This window comes from Lepidochelys olivacea (assembly GCF_965140295.1).
Source record: "Lepidochelys olivacea isolate rLepOli2 genome assembly, chromosome: 22".
Lineage (NCBI taxonomy): Eukaryota > Metazoa > Chordata > Testudines > Cheloniidae > Lepidochelys > Lepidochelys olivacea.
Window position 1 is genome coordinate 12167657 of NC_140432.1, and position 13736 is coordinate 12181392.

The window sequence follows — 13736 nt, forward strand, 5'->3', positions numbered from 1 at the left end:
AAATCTTGAACTCCTTCCTCTTGGATTTTATATCAGTCCCCCAGTGCAATCTCTGTTCTTCAGGTCTCAGTGTAGTTTACAAGACAAAATATATAGATAGTTATAGCATGATGATGAACAGGCATTGCGTGAAAAGGGTGCAGGTGTAATGGTAGGGGAAGACCTCAAAGAGGCTCTGAAGGAGATGATATTTTTCCTTGGGAAGGGCGATTGGTTTGTTCGGTTTTTTTAATAAACCTGCTATTTGTTGTTGTAATCTGGCCCATTCAGAAGAGCAAAGCTAGAAGAGTTTAGCATTTGCCTTTAGAAGTATTACTTTGAGCCTCAGGGCTAACTCATCTCCAGCAGAAATGACTTGACAGGAGCCAGAGAGCAGGTGACTAGCGGAGGCAGGGGAATTGCCCTAACTCCCTTTGCACTTAGATGGTGGCCCCCAGCACCTCATTACCAAAGTTGTACATCTCCAGCCACATTATCATTCGTGTGGTTGCTCAGGGGTAACTGAGGGCAAAAGTTCCACTGCCAATGGACCCAAGTAGCGATTCTCTTGTTGATGCACCAGCTTACTCTCCCTCAGCGGTGTTGGCACTGCAGTACCAACAGGAGTACAAAACCCCTGGGGAGGATGAGAGAGTGAACCAGACATGATAGAGGTTAGTCTCAGTGCTTTCATGTTCTCTTGGAAGGCCCTCAGATGCGACACCGATGAGGGCAGCAGTATTGACTTATTCGTAAAACTGCTCAAATTGTAAGAGGGAGAATGGTCCGGTAATTATTACACTAACCTCGGATTTGGAAAGAGCAGGTTCATTTCCCTGCTGTCTCACAGCATTCCTATATTACTGTGGGCAAATCATTTACTCTCACTGTGTCTCGTCACAGTTTTGTAGACGGGGAACGAACTCCCAGGAGTCTTGAGAATAAATATCCCAAAGATTGAGAGTTACTGTAGTAATGGAGGCTACGAACACCACCTAGCACATGGGGTCCCGATTCCTGACGAGGGCCTCTAGCTACTACTGCAAAGCAAGCCATTTGGTTTTTGGCCACTGCCCTTGGCAGATCCGGCTTGGGGACAGACCTCCTCAGGTAAGAAGGTACATTAGTGGCAGGATTGGAGTGGAATATGAGGGGTTTAAAATCTGTGTGAACAACTTGCTTTAAGAGCAGAAGAGGGATGTCTAGCAGCAGGTGGCCTGAAAGAACACTAGGGTCTTAGTGTCCGAGAGCAATTGCTTCAGTAACCCTGCTCTGCTATCTTTCTTGTAGGGTTGGGAAAAAGGAGTTGTGTTTGTCAATGGAGAGAACCTAGGACGCTACTGGAAAATCGGACCCCAGGAAACACTCTACCTCCCTGCAACTTGGCTGCAGCCTGGGAACAATGAGGTGAGAGGCTCTCTATTAAACATGCTTATCTGACTCACGTCTGTCTAAGGCTAGCTAGGAACGCTCAGTGCCTTAAAAACTCACCTTAATCTGACTCTGCAAAGCATGTGGGGGTAGCTCTTTCTGAGGTTGAGGTTCAAGTTAGAGCAGCACCATTCCTTGGCTATCAGTAAAAGAAAGGCACTGTGGTGAACACTGACTTTGGATCAGTATTGTATATAGAATTTGAAGGGCAGCATAACTTAAATAAAAAGCAAGACCACCTGACTTGGGATTGGTGTTTACTCTTCACTGCTGTGAAGTCTTAATACAGCCCAGGATGTCAAGTGATGGGAGTTTGGGTACGTACTGGGACGGTATATTGATGACATTCCCTTCAATGGGAGCATCCTCCCCCAAAACATTTCCCCATTGGAAAGAGCAGTGATTGTCATTTTAAAGGGATTTCCCACCTCCCACCCCTAATCTCTTTATTCCCTAGATTATCGTTTTTGAAGAGCGCACTGCAGGCCGGATCATACAGTCTGTAGATATGCCTTATCTAGGAAGGACCCACTATATGGACTGAGCAGGAGAACTGCCTCCCGTTGGGTTCATCTTGGATATTCCTTGGTGTATGTGTGGGGACGCATCAGTCCAAGTACAGACTGGTTTGTTAATTTCTGTTAGACCAGTGTAAAGGATTTGCTCCCTGGCAACAAGTTTAGGAGATAGACTTGGAGCACCCTGAGAGGTGAGTCCATCAATTTCTCCCAGGACATCGAGCTCTCCAAATTGGATCAGTGGCTGTGATGTAATGGACAATCCAGGGTGTTGTGGGGGAGGGAACTATCTGAGCTGAGCCCAGCCCCTGCCCGAGATTAACGCACTCTATGGGGGCATCTCTTGTTTGATTAAAAGGGGAGAGAATTTCTGGGATACATAGGAATGCTGTGCTGAGCTTTCAGGCACAATTGAAACAGCCTTTTTGTGTAGAGAAGGGGCTTTGTTTGTTCAGTTTTTGGAATCCTGATTGGATGTTAACAGTTAATTTTTAATATTCTAAGGTTCTCTTCTGTGGAAAAAAGACCCAAACAATTTCTAATGTTACCTGTGTTTCTCCTCTGTCAGCTCCGCCAGAGCAGGACTGTTGTGTCAACCTAAGGTTCCAGTTCAGGCAAATTATGAACCTTCCAAAGAGCAGGTTCAGAAGGGGGAATGGATAAGGAGCCCACTGCTTTACAGTCTGTGTATTACTTAGCCACATGCCCACAGCTCCCCATTGACCTCAGGGGGAAAGGTGCATAAGTAAGGTTAGCATTATTTAGCCTTGAAAGGAGAAAAATGTCCTCCTATGTGTGAACAGGACCCAGATGTTTTAAAACTGATATAAACAGAATAAGGGATCCTGGGAAAGAAGCAGGGTGGGGATTATGTTATAACTCCCCACCCTGACAATCTCCAGATGGGTTCCCTGTTTGATAGGTCATATGTTGCAGAAATGTTCAATGCAATATTTCAGATATTGAAAAGAGCCATTGCTAACTCTGAAAACCTGCTCACCTTCTTTTTCCCACTTAAGGTACAGGAAGATGGTTTAAATACCCTCAAACTCCCATGCTGTAGCTGTCAGTGTAGAATTGGCTGTGTCCAAGAGCTGCTCATCTCTCCTGCAACCAACATGTCCTCTGACCTAGAGGAGTCAGGTCAGTACTTATGGGAGCAGTTTAACCCCATTTAGATAGAGCAGTAAGACCTCACTACCATAACCACCTGGCAATGGCAGTAACAATCAATTTCAACCATTAAAAACCATATTTAATTTTATTTAACAAATTAAATACAGTTCAATTAAAACTGAGAACAGACAGTGCAGCTGTAATACACTCCATCCTCCGTCCCAATCAGTGCCTGTCTCGCCGCAGCATCTGTAGCTCAGCTTTCCTGGCAATAACCGCCACACCACCTGGAAAGGCCTGGCTCCTGTAGCTGACTTTTTGAGGAGAGTGGAGCATATTTGCATTTGCAGGGTTGTCTGTCGGACTTAGTCCTTTGCATTTCACCAGGAGTTTTTCCCCTACAGAGAATGGAAGGCTGCAATCCAGCAGGGTTATTAGAATAAACAAACAGACATGCAGCTAGGACATCAGTTGAAAACAACTTGAATATCATGAAAACTTTGTATCCCTTTTGAAAATACCTCTTTGTTCACAGCCTGAGGGCTGCACTTGGGAGGCTTGAATAATAGTGGAATAAACCTGCTTTGATGCAGAGCACCACTGTTTAACATGAGCTAACAATGGCTGTTCCCAAAATGCAAGTGGATACCAGTTGCATAAAATCATTGCTATCCAGTTTGGATTTCAGCCATTGAATACAAAGGAAGGTTTTCACAGAAGCTATGTAGCAAGGCTTCCATGATTGGAAACTAAAGAACCTTATCAGCTAAAGAAGGTAACTTTTTTCCCCAGTGATTGTTTTGATAAATACAACAAACAATTTTTTTTTTTAAATATTAGGAAATATAGATTTGGCATTAGTCCAATGAGTGATTTCTGCCCACTGAAGCTAATACTCTGCAAGAAATATTCTACATGTATTTTTTTATACTGTTAAGGGTTAAAAAAATAAGTGAGTCTCTTTACAGAATTACATTTTTCCCTTAATTCACATGTAAAATTGTGCTTCAGACTTTTCCAAAAGAATGGGAGATTGATTAGATTTTTTTAGTCTTACCAGACCTAAGCAGCAATCTAGGAAAACCATTTTTAAAAGGGGGTGGACAGGAACTGATTTAACTTCCTTTTGTGTGTCAGCATCTCAGACACAGAAGAGTCAAAAAACCCCACCCAAGTACCTTTCTCCTGCAGGAAGAAGCTTTGCACCACAATGGTTTCAGGTATTTGAAGTTGTTTGGGTTATTTTGTTCAGATTATTTCTTTTCACTCCACCCTTTGTGGAGTCAGGTGTTGGTGTAACAGTGAGACACTGTCAGGGGAGCTATAGAGCACACCAGTAATAGCAGGTATGGAACTGCTCCAGTGGCTTTTTATTGGTAGCATGATGTGGCCTTGAAATGGGATATATCGACACTAAATGTACTCAAGAAGGTGGGAAGTGGGTCTGTTTGATCAGTGGAAATTAGACCTAGGGTAGGAGTTGGAGACAACAGCAGCATTCAGTGAAATGCTGAGTGGTTCCCTCCCAAATTGTTAAAAAAACGCTTCTTGGAGGTAGGTGCGCACTTCAGGGAGCCCGACACCTAAAGCTTGGCTCAGTCAGGTTAGCACTAGAGATAGGCCTGAGATGGAGGATTAGGACCCATCTCCAATTAGTTTAGCATGGACAGTGAACATGGTCACAGGTGCTGTAAACAAATCAATACACAGAGGTATGTCAGACCACCCTCCAAGCCATAGAGCTGATGAAAGGGGGACAAGTTGGAAAGAGCAGAGATACTTGGTGGTTAGCTCTTACCTGCCTTGCTTGTCTCCCTCCCCAAAACCCAGTCTTGTGCAGTGTAATAAATACTGAATAACCTAGGTTCAAAATTAAGGGCAAAGGTGTCCTCTCCACAGCCAGAGAGCTGCTGAGGCTGTTGCACACAGACACAGGGTATATGTGTCTCCAGAAGAAGGTGTCACTCCTTGTGGTGCTTCTCATCCTTGCTATGACACCCTGTGAAACCAGCTCCAGGTGGGCCTCTTCCCAAGTGCATTGTGCCCTGCACATGCTCCTTCCAGTTCAAGCATCCTGCAGGCTTTGCACCTTGTACTGAAGGTGAGGTCTGTGCTGTTCCTCTGTCTCCAGAGGGCCCGGTTCTGTTCAGAGTCCAGGAGGAAGATAGGGAGAGTCTGAGCAGTGCAGGTATGGTTTGTTGTTCGAACTTGCTTGTTTTTCTTACACTTGGAAGTCAGGAGCCGTCCTGGCAGCTGCTTGTGTGTCTGGCTGGCTGCTGTAGAGAGGAGCCTGCAGGATGAGAGAATCTTCTGCAAAGGAAAGACAACCAGTGGGTAGGTTAGCCCTTGGCCTCCCTGCAGCTGTCCTTTGGAGCTGACCCAAGCCTGTCTGAGAACATGGTTTTTTGGGTGTTGGCAAAAGGAGTATGTGACAGGCCCAGAAAGTGATGTCCTCTCTACAAAAAGCAGCTGTATATAGCAACTGCAGTAACAGTGCAGGCTGCCACGGTGTCCCAATGGAGCATGCAGTCTTTGAAATGCCCAGAGTGCAGCTTAGTGGGACTTCACTGTACTGTAGCAGGGGCCACAGGATCTTTTACTGCATGGCAAGGTGGTGTGCTATACATTAACATGGCTTGCCATGCAGTAAGTTGCCTTGTGTACAAACCCTCATTGTAAAGTTTTCTTCTAAACCTTTCCCTGTTTCAGCACTATACTCTCCATTTCCTTCTAGCTTCAGGGTTTTTTTACTTTCACCACCCCATACTTTCTACTCTCTCAAACTTGGCTTTCAGAGAGCACGTTCCTTGAAAAATTTCTCCAGTGCTCATTCTTTTCTCTCAGTCCTCTCCTCCCTCTGGGTAGCTACGGGAGGGTGTACCTGTTTGATCTCCGCTCAGCCATGCAGCATCAGATTTCCACGTTGGGATCTGTGAAGCCTTTCTTTCCCTCATTCACCAGCACGGGTTTTTCCGTCCTTGTGTGCCAGACTAGAATCTGAACCAAGCCCACAGAAGTCATTAGCTGCATCTCTGCATTATGCTAACAAATATTCTTGCACATTAAACCAATAGTGCTATTTAACCACATACCCTAGAGTGTAATGGTGCATTCACAGCCTTAGGCAGATTTGCCTGTGGCCTCTGAAATGCACCATGTGCAAAAATTACCCATTTGACAGGATACTGTCTCAGGCCATTAACCTGCTCCTTCTATCTATTTATCAACCAACCTCCACTAAAGACTTATCATCCTTTGCACTGATTTTGGGCTGTTTCATCACTATGGAATCAAAATTCTTGTTTGTGTTTACAGAGACAAACGCTCCCCCACCCCAACTCAAAGTGTCAAGGCTGCAGCTAGAGATGTAATTTCCAGCTCAGGTAGGTGTGTATGTGGTGACTTTGAGCTAGCAGGCTAAAAACAGAAGTGTAGTCACTATGCAGAGGCTAGCACCAGGGCCTAATCCTGTCTCAAGACCCTAGGTGTGCATTTGGGCAGCTCGCTGAAGCCGCAGCCTGTGGCTACTGCCCCATTTTTATCATGGTCACTTAATCAAATCTACTGCATGTATATCTATCTGAGCTAGTAATTATTATACTCCTGCTGCACCATAGGCATATCCGTGGTGGCTGCATATCAAGCCACTGCAACAGCATCATCCACTCCCTGTACAACAGATAGCTGGGCTGAAAATAGAAAGGCACCTTGTTGCTCTGTACACTTCTTGTAACTACTAGGTATAACAGGAAGGAAACATTGAGTCATCAGTTCAGGCCACCATCTACATGGACTGAAGCCATCTGTACCTTTGAAAAAGCAGAACTGGAGGGGCTCTCACTTCCTAGTGGGAGCTTTTCTGTCAGCAACAGCTGGAGTCTACTATCCATTTATTCTTCTAAAGCATCCCCAAGAGACTGGGTGACTGTTGCTTAGGGATCTCTTCCCTTTCTTTTCTGATTCTCACACTGGCTCACAGAGAGAGACAGCCCTCAGTGCCCGATGTCTGCTTTGCACATTTTGGGGTGCATGCACTGAGTAACCCTGCTGAAAATCAAATCCTCTGGAAACACTAGGGACCAATGGGTTAAATTTCACACCGATCAGCCCCTCATGTTCTGCGCTGTTCATTTGGCCATCAAAATCACAGCTCGGGTATACCTGCCTGCTCTGGAAGTGAGTATGCCACAGCATGGGCTTCAGCACCAGCTACATAGGCACTGTTGAAGCCCACACTGTGCATACTCACTATTTTTAGTGAGCTAATTCAGGTACAGCTCATAGAGGTCAAGCTGCAGCTGCACATGCTTCAGTGGGGTGAGGTACAAGTCCACCTTAAGTGCTCAAGGGGCATTAGTGCACGCTGCTGCAGTCATACCATGTGACTGCAGTGTAGACAGACACTGAGGTGTTGCTACTGCGCAGTGACCAAGCCAGAGAATGCTGTTCCTCCACTTCTCTACACTGTCTTAGGCAGTGGGCCATTACTTGCATTTGGGGGGGGTGTTTAAAGACCTATTAATCCAGTTTAATATTGTTTAGCCCTACTTACACTAGCCAGACAAAGCATATTAGTCTGCTGCTGTTAAAGCCTCTAACCCAATTTGAGCCAATTCATAGTGGCCAGCTAAACAGTACTGGGAAACAGTTCTGCACTGATCTCAGTGTGGTATACAATGTAGAACTGGATAAAATATAGTTAAGGGAACAATTTCAAAATTGTCAGATTCTGACTGTATTAATGAAAATGATAGTTGTTGGGGCTTTCCTCTGTAAAAGTGGCAGGGGAAGGAAAAATCTTTAAATCAAAACTTTCACAAAGGAGAAATGTATTCAAGAAACATTTTTAATTTGGGGAATTTGTCTCACACAAGATTTCTAGTCACTCTATTAAAATGTCTAAGCAGACAGAGCTGGAAGCTGGTTTACAGTCTGTACCCACACTAAAATAAAGGTTACTGCTTATCCCTCTGCTCCTAGCACCTGCATTATGGTAGCAGTTGGGTCCCTTCAGAGCTACAGCTTCCCGCTTTTCTAACCCAGTTTGCATTGATATTTCTTACCTTGAAAGGGCTCCCCTCTTGTTGCTATGACAATACACTGCATGTTTAATCCAAGCTTCCATGATCCATCTTTTGTACTCAAAGGTGCTGGCTTGCTTTTCCTTAGACCTGCAAGAGCATGGTATTGCTTCCCAAGGATGAACTCAGCACGTTCCTCTTGCCTGTGGTTAAATACTCAGCTCTCTGTTACTCACAGCCTTCCAGTTAAGCCTGCAGGCTAAATTCAGTTCTGGTTTAAGCAGGCACAACACTTGCAGCAGAGATGAATCTCTCTCTGCAACATTAATAGAGCTGTTTGCCTCCAACAACTGGAAAGAACCTGGACTGGGCTGCTTTCCCCACCCAGAGAATGGAACCTTTTTGTAAAACTTTGCCTTTTACGCCAGCCCCCTGCAATCGCAACAGCACAGAGCTTGGGGTCATTTCTATAATACTTTTTCATCAAGGTAAATACTGAAATTGAGCTCCCTGTCTCTGATTGCAAGGGGCTTCTAAAAATAATATACAGTGCTTTGTACAACTCTTACTTAAGTCTTTACACCATGCTCTTCAGTAAGGTCACTGGAATTATCACCTAGTACAGAGCAACCATCAAATACAGAAACAGCTTTTCATTTCTCAGCCAACTGTCTGTAACTTTGAGGACAATGCATTTCCATTGCTATATACAAGGTTTGGATCATACATAAAAATACAACCTGTGTTATTAATACAGTAGTTCTACAGGCCTTTTAAAGTCTGCCCTCATGTCTCAAAACTTATTTTCACATTTGTATTATTACCGTGCTCGCAGCAACAGCAAAAAGACTTGTCTGTAACAGCCCTTGGCACAATGAGCGCTTTGAACAGTACTTTACAAATCACAGGTGTCCCCCCTTTAATACCTCTCATGGGATTCACTCATGATAACTTGCAGCTATATCTCCTGTTACACATGGCTGCAGCATTTAAACCGAGGCAGTAACTGAGTTTAAGAATCAGAGGATCTAGCTGCATTGAAAGGGGGATAGTTTAGTGGTTGGGATGTTGCTTGACATAGCAGGGGGATTCTCTGAACACTGACCAGAGGCAAATAAACCAGGCAAAGCTCAAACAGTAGCTACTATAGCTATGACCATAGTTACTTTACCATCAAGATTTATGCCCTTCCCCATCCAGTAAGGCTCAGAGAAGCCCTAATGGGACCAAGGGTTGAAGCTTCAAACAAAGCATGTGTGGCCCAGAAAAGAAAAAGGGTTAAAATAAGGCTTTGTCTATGCTAGGGCGTTAATACCAGCCCAGCCACTGGTGTAACTGCACCAGCACAAACCCCCTAGTGCAGTTAAGCAAAGGCACTAGTTGCACCAGAGTTTTGCCCTGCTCATAACTGGGATAAGCTGCCCTGGTGCAGGTGACAGCAGTTTAACCCTATGTGAACTCGGAGACTGCACTGGTGCTGATGGCTGAAATCTGAACATGTCCCCCATACAAAGCCTAAATTCCTCTAAATTCTGCTTATCTGCAACCACTGCCTTAGAGTCACAGCCTCAGGGGCTTCCTCAGGCCTTTTCCTCCTGATTATTAAGTCAGGCTTAGCCAGTCTGGCACCAGAAGCAAGAGCATGTGACCTTGTGTGACCAATGGCAGCTAGAGTATCGAACAGCCCCTGCCCTAGGAACATCTGCAATCAATCCAAACAAGTGCAGCCCTGTAAGACTGGCGTCCCAAACACTGGGGAATAACTCAAGCAGAAAGGGAGAGTAAACCTGTCCTAGCAGATACTTGCTCAGCTCACAGAGAGAGAGAGAATAAATACAAATGGAGTTTGCCGATCTGATCTCCCCCTCCATCTGCACTGCATTCAGTGCACACACTTTATCACAGGAAATCTGACAAGGAAGGAAGGAAGGAAGTTATTCCCCAGGAGCCCCTCTCGCCTCCTGCTTTCATCAGTGGAATCCTGCTGGAGTCGCTCTGTCCTAGGGCCAGTTTGAGCTACATCAGATCTGTGACCAAAAAGAGCCAGTTCCTTTCTGCATCTTGGAAAATACATGGCGAGAACCAGGGTTCACCCAGATTCTCCATCTGACGAAGGGAAGGGATTTATTTCTCTTCAAAGAGCCAGCACAAATCCTGCAACAGCTGCAGTGTTGTTCTTCCACAGATGCTGGTGAGGAAGCTCCGCTCTTGCCCATCAACCCCATCCTTCCTAGTCTGTAGCCTTGGTGGTAGCTGGTCACACTTACTGTGGCATCTAATACTAGCTCTCTCTGTCCAGAAATACTCGGCCTCTCTCTAATCCTCTCAGAAGCAGCAGCAGCAAAACATCCCTGTCCAACACTAGGCAGCTGGCTGGCTGGCTTCCTTCACCCGCATCACCCAAACACAGTCTCAAACACACAGATTTAGCCTGAGGTTGGAGCCCGGTGCATAATGCAGCTGAGAGACAGGAGAAGGGGCAGAACGTGGGCGTTTAATTAAATGTGACTGATAAATTGCTACCCAAATCATTCAAAACAAAAGTCTGCCTCTCCCAGAGAAGCACATCTCCCCCCATCTCCATGGAGAAAGCTCTCTTTTCATTTTTTCCTCTCCGCATTTGCAGCTCCTGGCAGGGATTTCAGGGCTGGCTGCCTCCTTTTGTCTAGAAATTCCTGCAGTGCCCACAGTTAAGATCATCATCTTTTCGTTCCCACTCTTTCAGGCAGGTATTAAGCCAAGGAGAGCAACACAGGACTTATTTATTGGCCAGTAAATATGCTTTTTGCAGGCGCTTCAGTTTGTGTATTTGAGTTGAGAGCGTTAAAAATGAATACCAGCACAGCACACGGGACATCTAAGGAGGCATCAGGTAAAGGGCTGTCTACCTGTGTGCCTGTCTAGCCCTCATTAACCATCATATCGGAGAGATTCACAATCCTTAGTGTATTAATCCTCAACACCTCTGTGAAGCTGAGAAAAGTACTATTTTACAGATGAGAAACTGAGGCACACACGCTAAGGCCACAATCCTCAAAGGCCTTTAGGTGCCCAACTGCCACTCATTTTATCCCCTTCACTTTCCAAGGTCAGACAGGAAGTCTGTGGCAGAGCAGGCAATGGAGCCCAGATCTCTGGGATCACAGGCTGGTGCCCTAACCCCTGAACCATCATTCCTCTCAGGGCTGGATTCTGAACAAGCCTACACCCACCAGTGGTGATGCTGAGGGTCTCAGCACAGCTTAAATTACTCTCCTTCCACCCACCCCCGCAAGAGGTCACCGCAGAGCCGTTCCCATTAACAAGGTCAAGTTTCCAAGCATGCATTGCCCCTTCTTAGCTACCCTAAACCCTGCTATCACCACTCTCCAGGCATACAGACTGCTCAGCTCCTGTGTTTAGAAGGGGAGGCATCTCTGCTGTCGTGCCCTCGCTTGTTGTGTAGAATTCTCTGAGCTCTGCCTCTGCTGAATTTGGTCTCTGTCTACCTCATGCTGGGCCGATGAGTTATGTGATAATTGCTGAAGGGAGGCTGGTGGCAGCTGGAAGCAGAGACACAAAGCAGGACACCCGAAGTGCCAAGAGTTGGTCAGGATCACAGTGCGTCCGGCTCAAAACTGAGTCCCTGTGATATCTCCACTGCCTTGTCACAGAGAAAACAGCCCGCTCCTAATCTCAGCTGCTGTAACCTCTTCAGTTCCTGGCCCATAGCACAGAAGTTGTCTCCTGTCTGACTCAAGGAACACGATCTCCCCCTTGTCTGGAAACAAAGTCCTGACAGCATGTCCCACCGCAGCTGGCCTTGCTCTCGCCCCAGCTTTCCAGCACGATGCCTTACTCTGACAGCTACCGTCACATCAAAAGCTGCTCTTCTGTGTGTATTTCTAGAGGCAGCATAGCCATTGCTGCGCCAGCTTCAGGCTCGAAGCATTTGCAAGGAAACTTTGGCCTGACATTGGATTCCCTTGCCTGCTACACCCTGTCCGTTTACCGTTCTAAGAGGGAATCAATCTGGAGTGCGTTCTACACAACATGCCTTCTCCCCCCATTCACCCTAGCATTAGATCTCACTTCTGACCTCCCTCCGCTCTTAGGACACATTGTCACTGTCATGTTCTTGTTAGGCAGAGCAGCAGAGAGGGTGAGCAGAGCAGATGGACTGTCTGATGCAAACGTCCCAGTCAACTCTGCTTCATGCCTCTTTAGCTCTGCCCTGGATCCCATCTGTGCCACTACACCCCACATGGATGCCTGTTTGCTTCCCAGCATAATGCAGGACATTATTCTTTTCCTCCTCACCTCTCTAAAACCAATGCTTTCCTGCAACATCTTTTGAGAAGCGGGAGCATAGCTGCAAATTCACTTTGGTGTTCTCTACTATACATGAAAATGAAACTGCAAGGCAGCACATTTCATATAGGAAATGCTCTTCCACACAATGCATAATTCATCTGTAGAACTCACTGTCACAGGACATTGAGACCAAAAAAAATTAGATATTCATGTAAACAGTAAGGATGTCATGTAGAGTAACCATAACTAGCAGAGACATTTATAAAGGGGATAAACCCTCACACTCAGGGCAGAAGCGAGGCACTAAGGCCCTGAGCTTAAGATGAAACTTCCCCACTATGTATTTTACTTCATAACCCATTTATGGGGGGAAGTGGGGGGAGAGCAGGTTGTGTCTTTCCTTGAAGCATCTGGTACCAGCAACTGCATGAGACAGGATATTGGACTGGATGGGCATTGGGCTAACCCTGAGGGATGGGAGATGGGATACTGGCCTGGTTAGACAACAGATCTAATCCTATATGGCAGTTCCTATGCTCCCTTTTCAAGTTTCTGCATTTCCTTGCAATTGTGATTAGTGATAGATGCAGAAGAGTGGGTCCATGTACCAGAAAGAGTCCATACCTTAGTGCAATTGGCAGCTTTCGGCTCAAGGTCATTCAAGGTCACTAATTCCCGGAGAAGGCTGCTCTCTTGGTAGCCACCCTTCACTCCTCGCAGTTTGAAGTAAGCCTGAGATCGCTGGAGTATCAGCCTGAGGTTCACAGCAAAGCCCGCCATGTCGATGGCAAACGGGCGGTGGGGGTCGAAAACAGTCTTCCAGCCATACACCTTCCCCGCTGCATTCACTTTGGGTGACTCGTAGCGCAAGCCACCCACAAAGGCCACCGGCCACACCGACACCTTCCTGGTGGTGCGCATCTGGGGGCAAGGAGAGAGAAGGGCACAGTGAGTGCGTGGAGTGGTGTGGGAGGGGAGAGGACACCCGCTCTGACAGTTGCTAACTCACACACAGTGTTCAGTCCCAACTACTTAAACCACATATGCAACGTGCAGGGACTCTGGACAGTCCCCAGCAAGACCTCTGCGTGCACTGCAGCACCAGACCTGGGTGTTCTGAAGCAGGTAAAGGCCAGTGGACACAGAGAAGCAAGGCACTATAAATGAAAGCCAGGAAGGCTGGGTTCTGTTCCCAGCTCCACTTCAGGCTCCCTTTGTGACCTTGGCCACATACTTTAACCTCTGTATGCCTCCATTTGCCCAACTGTACAAGGGGATAAGCCTTGCATTGCAGGGTGGCTAGCAAAGTGCTTTGGAGAGTCTCAGGTAAAGATGCTAGCAAATATGCATATGCGCAGTTATACTAATTATTCCTGCT

At 46.3% G+C, this 13736-nt stretch overlaps 2 protein-coding genes across 7 annotated transcripts in view; one reads left to right on the top strand and one right to left on the bottom strand.

Annotated features, from left to right (window-relative positions):
• GLB1L2 (galactosidase beta 1 like 2) overlaps window positions 1-2465 on the top strand; it is a 49225-nt gene extending 46760 nt beyond the window's left edge. The window contains exons 18-19 of the mRNA XM_084611790.1: window positions 1270-1386; window positions 1868-2465. Coding sequence (XP_084467916.1) covers window positions 1270-1386; window positions 1868-1954 — 204 coding nt within the window. The 3' untranslated portion in view covers window positions 1955-2465. The remainder of the gene's footprint in view (window positions 1-1269; window positions 1387-1867) is intronic.
• A 705-nt stretch (window positions 2466-3170) lies between these two features.
• B3GAT1 (beta-1,3-glucuronyltransferase 1) overlaps window positions 3171-13736 on the bottom strand; it is a 51266-nt gene continuing 40700 nt past the window's right edge. For 5 of the 6 annotated variants that reach the window (XM_084611793.1, XM_084611792.1, XM_084611794.1 and 2 more), the window contains 3 exons: window positions 12983-13279; window positions 5926-6041; window positions 3171-5354 (listed from right to left, as the gene is read on the bottom strand). In XM_084611793.1, the coding sequence (XP_084467919.1) occupies window positions 5955-6041; window positions 12983-13279 (384 nt within the window). In that variant the 3' untranslated portion in view covers window positions 3171-5354; window positions 5926-5954. Of the gene's footprint in view, window positions 5355-5925; window positions 13280-13736 lie in introns of all 6 variants that reach the window. The other variant, XR_014709253.1, reaches the window with a different exon arrangement.